Genomic DNA, 12,882 nt, shown 5'->3' with positions numbered 1-12,882 from the left:
ATCCAGGAACTTTTACACAAACATACACCTAAAGTGCTGTGCGTACAAGAGACACACCTGAAACCGAAACACACCAACTTTTTACGTCACTACATTATCTTTCGGAAAGACCGGAATGATGCCATTGTGCCATCCGGTGGTGTTGCCATTATAGTCAATCAAGGGATTGCATGCACACACCTAACATTACAAACATCCCTTGAGGCGGTGGCTGTTCGAGCAGTTCTATTGAATAAGATCGTCACCATCTGCTCTCTATACATACCTCCACAACACCGTCTCGAAAACCATGAATTCGAGTCCCTCATAGACGAACTTCCAGAACCTTATATTCTTCTGGGAGATTTCAATGCACATAGCAATCTGTGGGGTGACTCTCGCTGCGATGCTCAAGGTCGCCTGATTGAACAGCTTCTTTTTTCTTGTGGTGCATGCCTTCTGAATCGGAAAGCGCCAACATACTACAACATTGCCAACAATACGTACTCAGCAATAGACCTCAGCATAATATCCCCATCACTCCTGCCTCTACTTAAATGGGAAGTTATTAATGATCCATATGGTAGTGACCATTTTCCTATCGTTATCAGCTCATCAATAACAAATACATGTCCTGCACAAGTTCCAAAATGGCTCACCGACAAAGCTGATTGGGGAAAGTTTCAAAAAATGACTTTATTATCTTGGACTGACATGGCGGCATTGAGCATAGAGGATGCTGTATGCTACTTTACAGCTTTCTTGGTTGATGCAGCAGCAAAATGTATTCCCCAAACATGTGGACCGTCAAGCAAACGACGAGTCCCATGGTGGAATAATGAGTGCCGTGATGCTCGAAAAAAACAAAATAAGGCATGGAGGTTGCTTAGAGACTCGCCCACAGCCGAGAATCTTGTAAACTTTAAGAACGTCAAGTCGCAAGCAAGGAGGACGCGCCGACAGGCGAGAAGAGAAAGTTGGCACAAATTCGTATTGGGCATTAACTCATACACAGATGAGTCGAGAGTCTGGAGCATGGTTGGTAAGGTGGCAGGACGAGAAGCACATTCGCTTCCTCTAGTGAACACACAAGGGGAGAGTTTGGAAGACCAGGCAAACACTCTCGGAGCGCACTTTGAACAGGTCTCCAGCTCAACACACTATAGTGAAGCGTTCCGACGATACAAAACCGCAATAGAAAAACAGAGATTAGAGCGCAAGCCCAGAACACATGAGGCATACAACGAACCTTTCTGTTTTGCTGAACTGCAGGCCTCACTTGCCTGCTGCAATAAATCTGCCCCAGGCCCGGACCGTGTGGCATATGAAATGTTGAAACACCTGCCCACTGAAACCCAGAAAGCTCTCCTCTCTCTCTATAATGCGATATGGTCTTCTGGCGAGCTACCCTCAGCCTGGAAGGAAGCTATCATTATCCCAATTCTAAAACAAGGCAAGGACCCGGCCTCAGTTTCCAGCTACAGGCCAATAGCATTAACCAGCTGTATTTGCAAAGTCTTTGAAAAAATGATTAACAGGCGCCTGATGCACTTCCTTGAAATTAGTGGCCTACTTGACCCATACCAGTGTGGGTTTCGAGAGGCTCGGTCCACCACTGACCACCTTGTCCGTATAGAGGCACAAATTCGCGACGCTTTTGTTCATAAGCAATTTTTTTCTTTCTGTGTTTCTCGATATGGAAAAGGCATATGACACTGCATGGCGCTTCGGCATATTGCGAGACCTGTCACATTTAGGTGTGCGGGGTAGAATGCTGACAGTTATCGAAAGCTACCTGTCCAACCGTACATTCTGTGTTCAAGTTGGCACTGTCTTATCTCGAGTATTTGTCCAAGAAACAGGAGTGCCACAAGGAGGTGTATTGAGCTGTACACTTTTCATAGTTAAAATGAATTCCTTGCACCTGTCTCTCCCACGAAATATTTTTTACTGCATATATGTCGATGATGTGCAGATTGGTTACAAATCTTGCAACATCTCAATGTGCCAACGTCAAGTTCAACTAGGGTTGAACAAGGTATCTCAATGGGCAAACGAGAATGGTTTTATACTAAACGCGCAAAAGAGCACTTGTGTCTTGTTCAGCCGAAAGAGGGGCCTCCATCCTGACCCCGACATTGACCTGCATGGTCAACCTCTGTCAGTGAAGACCGAGCACAAGTTTCTCGGTCTCATATTAGACACTAAGCTAACTTTCAGCCCACACATCAAGTATTTAAGGGACAGGTGCTTAAAAACAATGAACATTTTGAAAGTGTTGTCACACACTACATGGGGAAGTGACAGGAAATGTTTAATTAACTTATATAAAAGCCTCGTACGGCGCTATATTACGGCGCTATAGTCTATCACGGCGCTATAGTCTATCACGGCGATTACGGCGCTATAGTCTATCAGTCGGCAACACCATCAGCCTTGAAAATTCTCGACCCTGTCCACCATCTAGGCATTCGCCTCTCTACGGGTGCTTTCCGCACCAGCCCTGTGGAGAGCCTGTACGTGGATTCGAATGAATGGTCGCTCCACCTACAAAGATGTTCCCTGTCCTTTTTGTACTTTTTGAAGGTGAAGGCAGACAAGAAACATTCTTCCCATTTCACAATTAATGATTTGTCTTGTTCTGGCTTGTTCGAGAACCGACCTTCGTTTAGGCAGCCCTACGCGCTGCGTGTAAGGAGCTTGGCCGAAGGAACAGGTGTGCCTCTTCTTGAACCCAGTTTGATGGCTCCTGCAACATATCTGCCACCGTGGCAGTGGCAGCTTATAGACTGTGATGTTTCTTTTGTTGATGTCACAAAGCACGCACCACTTGCACACATACATACATACTTTTTAGAACTACAACATAAATACACATGCCCTGAGTTCTTTACTGATGCGTCAAAGTCAAACACTTCTGTGTCATAGGCAGCAATAGGCCAATCCTTTTCTGAGGCCGGCGTTCCTCATCCTAATGCAAGCATTTTCACAGGAGAAGCTTAAGCAATACTGGCGGTCGTAAAACACATTAAACAGATAAAATTACAAAAGGTGGTAATATACGCAGATTCCCTAAGCGTGGTCAAAGCCCTGAAAACTCCTAAAAAACACAAGAACCCCGTGCTGGTGTCACTCTACTCACTTCTGTGCACACTCTACGCATCAAAACAGCATGTCGTTGTCTGCTGGGTTCCAGGGCACCGTGAAATACAAGGGAACGTTTTGGCCGACAATCTGGCTGCTTGCGCCAATGTCACTACTGCCAATGCACCAACACCAGTCCCTGCACTTGACTTAAAACGTTTTATAAAACGAAAGCTCAGGGGGTATCAGAGCATGTGGGATAAACAAACAGATAATAAACTCCATGCTATTAAGCCGCAACAAGGTTATTGGCTGCCACTATCAAAATCACGACACACGGAAGTAATACTAACAAGGCTTAGGACTGGACACACACATTCTACACATTCATTTCTTCTGTCTACCTTTGATCCACCATATTGTGAGAGATGTGGAGAGCCCCTTACGGTTCTCCACATTCTCGTCCAGTGCAATGAGCTAGATGCTCTAAGAAAAAAGCACTTTTTACTGCCCTACCGACAGCAGCTCCCTCTACACCCTGGGATGCTCATCGGTAGGGATCCGCTTTTTAAACTGCAAACACTTTTTACATTTTTAAAAGAAGTGCAAAGCTTTCACCCGATATTTCGAGGTCATCCGTAGCACGACCTCTATAGAGTGGTCGTGGATGCGGTGACTATGTCTTCATCATGGTTTTATTATCATGACATTTTGCCATCAGCTATCACCACACATATGTCACGCCACTGTCATGGTTTTATTACTTTCATGTTTTAACCCGCGTTAGAGCGAGGAATTTTAAGGCCCCTTTACAGCCACGCACCATATCATTGTTCATATCTGTAGTCAATTGAAATGGCGCTCTTTGGCCATCAATTGGCCCTTGCGCCACTAATAACTACTCATCATCATCATAAACAATCGGGAGTGCTGGTATTCGTCTATATGCTCTGATCTAGGAAGTAAATCATTTGTTGAAAGTTAGTCAAGTTTACCTGTGAAGTCTGATGTCACTCGTCAGTGTAGTGTCGATGCGCTGCGTTTGAAGTCAGCATCCTAATCTATTTTTCTCTGAAAGGAAACGTGGCATATCTTGAGTTCGTTGCGATGAAGTTCTTTTTTTTTTTTGGAACTACTTCTTTCCTGACCACCAATTATTTTATTGAGGCAAAACAACGCAGATGGCGGTACGAATACGCAGAACCAGCGCCGTGTCCTGTGTATATTCTTTTTCCCGTCGTCTGTGCTGTTGCGTCCCCGATGTTCATGAATCAACTAGCTCCTCTAAAATCCCTTGTGCAACTATTTTAATTTTGTAGATGAGCCTCTGCTTTCTGCAAACACAGCTGCATGAGGGTGTTTGTCCATATACGGTGAAGTTGTCATTTTTTTGCTATTGTTCCTTTGTTATCACGTGAAACGTTAGTTTTAGGCTACTCGTCAGCCATTGTGTTCATTCATGTCACTGGCGTTGCACTCCGGATTATTGTGGTGTTGGAAGCACGCCTGATGATGCGTAAGAAAAGGTCCTCTTGAAGTTGTTGTAATATTTTCTATCTCCTGGGTGCCTATACCAATGACATGCATTTAATAATCGTGAACTGTTGATAGCATTAAACCGCTGGCCTCTGATCTGAACTTTTGCAGGGTGCCGAAAAAGAGTCACAGCCCGACGCGAGTGCCGCTGCCGAGGCGCCTGAAGAGGAGGATGAAGAGGAAGATGGACTTATCGAACTGCGTCATCTGGACGCAGAGTTGCCAGTCGAGGAGACTGCTGCAGCACGAAGCAGGCCACCTTCGGGCCTCGACGGCGGCGAGAAGTTCCTTCGAGGCCATGGAAAGTCGCGCTCCCTAGGTGATGTCCTTAGCATCATTCCCGCCATGCTCCGTGCAAGGCGGAGGAAAGATGGCTCGCACGAGTTCCAGAAGCGCATCTCGACAGCTAGTGACCCACGCGAATACCTGAAAAGGATAGTGGAAGAGAGGAATGGCATCGTGCGCTCGAAGTCTACGGCATCCTGCTGCGCCAGGTTCGAGCATCTACGCGAAGACTACCAGATGCCTACGATGGTAGAAAGCCAGGAGTCCCCCGAAGAGATGGAGAAGAGTGAGAAGCCGGATAACGGGAGCATGCCCAGAAGCTGTGCTGGTGACGACATCGACTCCACTGCCAACGTGTCAAGCCAGCTCACCACGTCGGACATAGCAAACGGAAACAGTATTTTGAGCGACGAGCAGTTGTCCACGATTGTCAAAGAACAACTCGGTTACCTGCAGTCACCATCTACGGGCTTCAATGGATGTCGAACAAAGAACTGGTTCAACTCCTTCAATAACAACGCGAACCTAGAAAAGTGCCTCATCAGCGCGACATCAACGACCACTGTCCACGACTACATCTCGGCCAAGGCTAGCAGGACGGGCGTGGCGCAGCTCACTCGGAAGCGGATGCGCCTGTGCGGTCAGAGGCTACAAGAGAAATCACTGCTCAAGAATTTCTACAACCAATGTTCCCTGGGTGAAGTAGAAAATCGGCGTTCCAGTGTTGACGAGGGCAATCAGGACGCTCCCATGTCGACTTACTATTCCATGCCAGACCTCCACACCCTCTCGGAAGAATCGGCCGAAGTTTCAGAAGGAACTTCTGTGAACTTGAGAGTTCCCCTCGTAAAAATGGAGCACCAAGACCGTTCTAAGGACTCATTCGATTCTGACATTTTTGTGGAAGACGAAGATACCTGTCACAGAATCCGAAACAAACGCAGGGTTGTAAAGCGAAGCATGAGCGTCGGTACGAACAATGGAGCCGAGCCAAGAAAACAGCACAGGCGGTTCTCGGCCTCTTCGGCGTCGGCTTCGATGTGCGCGTCTCCCACAACGCCCCGAAGCCGGAACGTCTCGGAAGACTCCGAAGAATCTATAATTTCTGTCAGATCACGAAAATGCAGCAGCCTGCAAAGCGACACCAGTGTGGACAGCGAGGAGTCAATCGTGTCTGTGATACAACGAAGTAGCAGTGAAATAGAAGCTATTATGCAACGGAAGGAACTTCAAAGGGCCACATCAAATAGTCTCAGGGCTTCGCCACTCAGCATTACTGTGGGAACACAAGAGGCGTCGTCACCTGAGTTCTCACCGACACTTAAGTTGGCGCCCAAGAACTCGCCGCCTCTCTTGGGTGCATTTCCGCGGCAGCACTTGGACAAGTTCTCCGACTGCGAGGCCGTAGTCATTCGAGACATAATAGGCGCTATTGCATCCTTCGCCCAATGCACAGATACCATATACGTGCAGCAGTGGGACAACTTGGCGGACTCGCCACAACAACCAGAAGCTGCGGAGTCGATTGGAGAAATCGGAGACAACGACAGTGAGTCAGGAGACACGGAATCATACATGTCGAATCCCGACTGCACCGCCGCCGGTGGGGACGCCAGCTGCTGCGAAGACGATATCCCGCAGCTCGAATTTGACGTGGCAGATCTGGACGATCCGTATTACACAGCGACCGACACAGTGCCAGAAGAAGAAAGCTTCGCCACAAGCAGCGAATCGCAGCGAACTCAAACGTTCTTCACTTGTTCCGGTACCGACGATGCCAGCTCCTCCAGATTTCCGGACAGTACAACATCCAGCTCGGAAGGAACCTTAGAGCCGGAGACCGAAGTCCTATCGTTGGAAAACGAACCTCAAACATCCAACGTTTGTCACCAGCATAGCTCTGCAAGTCCACTATCACCAGAATTTTGGATAGAGAAAACTAGCGGCGCATCACCTACACTGTCTAACGTTAGTCCAATAGACGAAAAAGCTGACATAGATGAAGACTTGACCAAATGTAGATGTGTTACCGACAGTGAAGCTGGCCTTATCTCGTTCCTTTCGTCAGCTGGTGAAAGCATGCCAGAGAGCACAGACATAACAGACAATTTTGTGTGCAAGAAGAGCACAGAGATACAAACTGAAGAAAAAGATGTTGACTGCAGTGAAACAGCCATTAGGCTAACTGTTATCAATAAAACATTGCCATTCACGCAAATCAGTTTTGGAAGCGTGTACCAGTCTAAGACTGGGGAGAAGTACTGGGAGCACTTGCTGCCATCTGTGCTTTCAGTTGATGCAGAGGATAATCCGGAAATTATGGACGTCACAGCGTCGATAAACCAGCAATGTAAAGCGCCTGAGCCGAGTTTGGATAACAGTATTAACGCGAGCACACCTTTGCCCAAACCGACATCTCGGGACAGCTCTCCAGACGACTCATTAGAAAGCATAGCGGAGTGCAATGAAGAAGAACTGCGTGACGACTTCGAAAAGGCCGATGTACCCGGTGAACAGCGAAATTCGACAACAGAATTAAATCAGCTGCATACGAACGAGAATTCAACTGAATACTTGGCATTCGAAGGAGAAAATGTCGATGAAAGTGTGGTCACTTCGGGAGTAAATGATGAACCTCAAGTTGAAAAAGATGAAGATGACACGCCTCCCGCATTCAACTTTATTGTGGAGGATTACAGCGAGGAAAGCGATTCCTGCAACGAGCCGGCCGTCGAAGAAATAGCGGTGCCGACTTGCGACTCTCTGACCGTTGAAAGGTTAGTAAACAGTACCTCAAACGGCTCCAGTTCAACCGCTAGCTTTCAAACCGTGCTACAGTGCCCAAGTCCAACGGCCGGTACAGCTGAAGAGAATGACGCAGAAAAGGAAGACATAGAAGAAACTGAGACTTCAGAGATCGGTGGCCATGGGATAGATGAGTCAGCTGCGGATTCCAGGGGAAGCCTGAACCGAAAGGAGTCTGCTTCGCTATCGTCATCTCAAGAGTCCCTGCAGGACACTGATGGCGGAGGGAGCTCGCTCATGCTTCACCGGTACTATCACGTTTTTCGAGAGGGAGAACTGGACAGCTTGATTGACAAGTACGTCGAGAACCTCCACATAATATCTTCGTACTACGATAGAGCCAGTTGGTGTGTGATTGCTGAGAAAGTACAGGTGTGGACCATATAGAACAAATGGGTCCAGTCGTTTTGCAGTGCGTTCTCTGCAATGGCGACATTCAGAAAGGCCGGTAGTGTGCAGCGTTGCTCGCCGTGGTGTGCCTGGAAAACAGTGTTCGTTGTGACGTCGAAGTTGACGGTTGCCTGTTTTCTATTGCACGTGTTGGTTTTTCCTCTACGTTGAAAAAAAAATTGTGTAGGACGGTGGTTGTAGGGGTAAGGAGCCTAGAGTGTTTTCAGCGTGGGTAATACAGCCGTACACACACTTAACAGGAAAAACAAGCTTTACTATGAAAGCAGTTTTACGCAGCAGGAATTGAAGGAATTAGTCATTTGCGTGTTGTAACAGTTGTGCAACATCAGTCGTATTGTGCTTATATGAGCAGGTGAGAGATAAGTGGCTTCATACGACAAAAACAGTCATATAGCTTGGTGAAGAGTTATGTCTAGGCAGCTATTCTGATTTTTTTTCAGTGAGGCCGAGCATATTAAGAGTAAAACACAAGACAATAAAAAGTCTCGAGCATTCTCATTAATAGATGATAGTGACTCCTATGACACACCCCGGTAATTTTGAAGTGGAGATGCTGAGCTCTCGCTCTTGCAGGGGTTATCGCCGCCTAATAAAAAGCCTGACCTTTCAAATATGACAACCAATATTTTTAATTTATTTAATGGACAGAACAACTAAAATAAATTAAGCAAAAGTAGAGAGTTGGGTGAAGTTAATACGTTTGATGCCATTGCGTGCATTTTCCGAAACTGCATCTTGTTCATTGCTATTGAACGCACACAACGCGGAAGCAATTGGAGTACCGCCGGCGATAATGCTAACAATTTCGGCTCTGCAAAGAGATGAAAGTAGTGTGAGAGGCTTTCTCACGTGGGCTTGAAAATCTCGAAAGTTTTACGGTAGAAACCCCATTTCGTTGGGATATCAACAGTGACTGTGCAAATTTGCACGAAATGGGCCGGGTTTTATTTCACGCAGCCAGTGTACAAAGTATATACACGGATCAACAATGAAAACAACTGCATACCAATTGGCGCAACAACTGTGCGAGAAAGGAAATGGGTAACTATCTTTACTCCTTGAGGCTACCTCAAATGCAGAAAATTTTCTCGTTCTTTGCTAATATCCCTTGCGTGTCTTTCCCGGCGGTTGTTTGACGTTCTTGCTTCGTAATTTATATTGCTTGTTGGTCGAGAACACCAATCGTTAAAATCTGTTGATGTTTGTTTTGCAGCATTCAAATAACTCAATGCATTTTAGTGTGTACCCGCATATGGGTCTGCAATTTGATTATCTACAAAGAGGTCAATGTATTTCGAGTTGTCCGCAATGCGACCAGTAGGTAATTACGAAACGAAGAATTCTGAAAAATCGGCTAAATGGGCTAAACTCGATTTAATGAAAGAAAGGAAGGATGTATTAAAGAGGGAAAAAAGCGGATAGAGGCGGGAAGACTAACCAGACGCGCGTCAACTTTGCTACCCTGTAGTGGGAGAAGATGCGATGATGTAGACAGAAGAAAAGCGAGGGATGGAGAGAAACACTTGGGGGCGCATATCTAGTCTACAGGTGGTCGCACAGATCTGTTGACACTAAGTACGCCGGTAACAATCTATTTGCCTTCTGCGCCATCGAGCCACACAAAAATGCCCTTGATTCCCGTCGGTCATCTTACAGCCTAAAATGAAATTCACGTGATCGTAGCGCGTAGACAGGATAACCGCTGGTCATTATGGCTAGCTGACTGTATTCCCAGAGAAAGCAAGCGGGTTAGGGGGAGACAGAAGGTTAGGTGGGCAGATGAGATTAAGAAGTTTGCGGGTATAAATTGGCAGCAGCAAGCATAGGACCGAGTTAACTGGCGGAACATGGGAGAGGCCTTTGTCCTGCAGTGGACGTAGTCAGGCTGATTATGATGAGGATGATGATGATGTGATCGTACAAGCAGCAACACAAGCACGTAAGCTGATGATGATGAACAAATGGGAAAAGATTGACCGAGCAAACGCAATTCTATAATCGCATGATGAAGTTGTCAGAACAGCTTTTTTGTTTAATAGGCGTTTTATTATAAAATACTATGGCCAGTATATTTTCTAATATGAAGTCGCAGAAGATATATTCGGGAGTATGAGGTTCGTAGTTTCACTGCATACGACGAGACGCACTCTGTATTTGCGTGCTCTGCACTTTCTTTCTCCTTAAACTCCCCCGTTCTTTTCCCCAATGTAGGGTAGTATACCAGTCCTTCTATACTATATATTAACATTCCTGCCTTTCCGTTCTCTCATGTTCCTTCCTTCTTGCCTATTCACACACAGCTCTAAAAATAAAATATTAGTGACCATCTATCGCTGGCCTTTCACGCTGCAGCGTTCTCTTTAATCGGTCGTTGCTCTCAATTTTTAATGGAGAGGTTTTTGTTGTTCACAAAACTGACACGCGTGCAACGCGTAACAGGTCAGTTTCGATGCGAAATTTCGGCATTAAAAGAGAATTCTGGTCGCTGTGGGATCCAGCACGAAACTCGTAGGATGGAGCTCGATTTGTTCCTCGCTGACCAAAAATGAGTAATGTGCTGTTAGCGTATTGATACGCGCAATTTAGAAGTTCAACTTACAGCCACGGCCACGTCTGCGTAGAGCACGCAAGCAGCCGGTTTTCGCTCTGTGGGGTGAAACCTTGAGGCAGTGTCGGGCTCTGATGTGGTCAGCCTCAAAACCAGGACACGAATGCTTCTGATACACCACTTCAGAGCCCGAAACTGTCTCAAGGTTTCGCCCTACAGAGCCAAAGCTGGCTGCTGGCGCATTCTGCACAGACCCGGCCGCGGATGTACGCTTCAATAACAACATCACACTGCGTAAGTTTGCGTGGTTTTTCTGAAACCAAACTTTGAATAGTTATATTTCCGATCGCTAGTAGAAATTTTTATAGAAGCCGTTCCCCTGCTGTATCTAATAATAGCTACGTAAGTAGGTGTTTTGATTGTCTGATGCTATTTTTATATTCCACATCAGTGTTTACTGCAGAAGCAAACTTCGATTAAACAAGGCAGAAAAAGAACTCCAGAGGGCTATAGCCACAAGTTTGCACGCGTGATTGAGAGGGTGGGGGGATCTATTTTTCGTATTTTGTTCATGTGCTTGTAAGTGTGCGCGTATGTATACAAATACAAAAGGCGGAAAATTCGGGGAGAAGGGGGGAGGAGGTTGAACCCCCAAGACCACCCAGCTGGCTATACGCCACTGAAGCATTTCGTGCATTTTGGCGTTAAGTGTGTGTACGATTGTATAAGTGCGTGGCCAAGTTCAGTTTTCGAGGAGTTAGAGGTGAACATGGGTGCCCTTATAGGCACCTCCGGTGCTTCACTTTCTTCCAAATCATACTTCAGACAGAGGTAGCACTCATCTATTATACTACCTAAAGCATGCCTTCAAAGGGGTGCTGAGACACTTTTTGAAAGTGATCAGACGATGATGCCGATTGGTATACGAAGAGAACATGCGAGCAAAATATTATAGTACAACAGGTGGCACTGAATTTATTATTAAATTTTGCAGTCAGCTAGAAATCGCTGCCATAGCCAAGCTCAGCTACGGCCGATTTGAGCATCGTGCAGCCACCGCGGTAACTGTACAGCTCTTGATCCAGCTTCTTTGCTCGCTCGTCATCTTGACCTGTGCAGCTTTCAGTGCGCTTGCTGGGACAAAAAGAGAGAGAAAGGGTGCTTGTAGCACGCAACAAATTCCTGTAGCTTCGCTACTACTCTACGCATTCTGAAACTTTTTGCGCAGTCTATTCGTGAGGCAATAAACTACTATACTGAGGTCATTCGATGATCACTTGAAAAAGTGTTGCAGGGCCCCTTTGAGATCAACATACGCAGTGATCAACTTCTTTCCAATATCCTACTTCAAGTGAACTACAGCGAGAAAACTTATCCTGTACAAACCAGATCTACATATATAAACATACTAGCTGGAAAGCAGAAATGTGTATAACTGTCATAACTCATTTCATATTTCATACAAGCTGTACATGCTTGTGCAGCAGAAATACCATGATCGTTAATAAAACGCCTAAAACCAGCCGTTTTTTTTACAAAAGTGCATGGCAGATCTTTCTTCCCTCTAAGACAGTACTTTCTTTACTTCTGTACGATACCACATGTTCCCGTTTATAATCATGTTAGTTGCGCTGAAGCATAGAAAGCAACAATGCACGTTATTGCTGATTCGTTATCTACCAGAGTGATCACAACAAGGTTGTTTACATTGTTTCAACAAGGTGTTGTTGTAGTGCTCATGATTTCTGTCTTTTTCACCCTACTCTTGGGAATACCCAGGAAACGTCATTATCTTCATTCACGTGACAATATTATGTCATTGAACCTTGTGAATAGGGTGTAAATAAAAATATGTTATTTCAGACTTCACAAAGTTCCAGGGATTATTCTGCATTGATGCAAATAAGCACTTCTTTTCTCTCTTATCTTCAGATTTGCACGTGCAAGTTTTCAAGCACAATATTCAGTGCAAAGGAACCACCAAGCGATACCTTGTTCAAGTAACCTTCGTGTAATCTACGTTTCCCATTTCATATTTACTAAAGGGAAAAATTATTTTTAGTGCAAACTAATGGCCATAATGCTCTCGGAGCCCAATTCTTTTATAGAGAGAGAGAGAAAAGACTTTAATAACACACAGAGTACGACAGTGGGCCAGCAGTTTGAGCTTGGTGGCTTCCCGTGGCTGCACCGAGCCCTCGGACTCGGTCGGCCTCCTCGGCCTGCCGGGCGGC

At 45.9% G+C, this 12,882-nt stretch overlaps 1 protein-coding gene across 1 annotated transcript in view; it reads left to right on the top strand.

Annotated features, from left to right (window-relative positions):
• fid (class I SAM-dependent methyltransferase fire dancer) overlaps positions 1–12,521 on the top strand; it is an 89,764-nt gene extending 77,243 nt beyond the window's left edge. The window contains exon 6 of the mRNA XM_037429019.2: positions 4,711–12,521. Coding sequence (XP_037284916.2) covers positions 4,711–8,076 — 3,366 coding nt within the window. The 3' untranslated portion in view covers positions 8,077–12,521. The remainder of the gene's footprint in view (positions 1–4,710) is intronic.
• Positions 12,522–12,882: the final 361 nt, after the last annotated feature.

The sequence above is a fragment of the Rhipicephalus microplus genome, chromosome 2 (genome assembly GCF_043290135.1).
Source record: "Rhipicephalus microplus isolate Deutch F79 chromosome 2, USDA_Rmic, whole genome shotgun sequence".
NCBI classification, from domain to species: Eukaryota; Metazoa; Arthropoda; class Arachnida; order Ixodida; family Ixodidae; genus Rhipicephalus; species Rhipicephalus microplus.
This window is presented reverse-complemented; position numbering and strand designations above follow the sequence as displayed.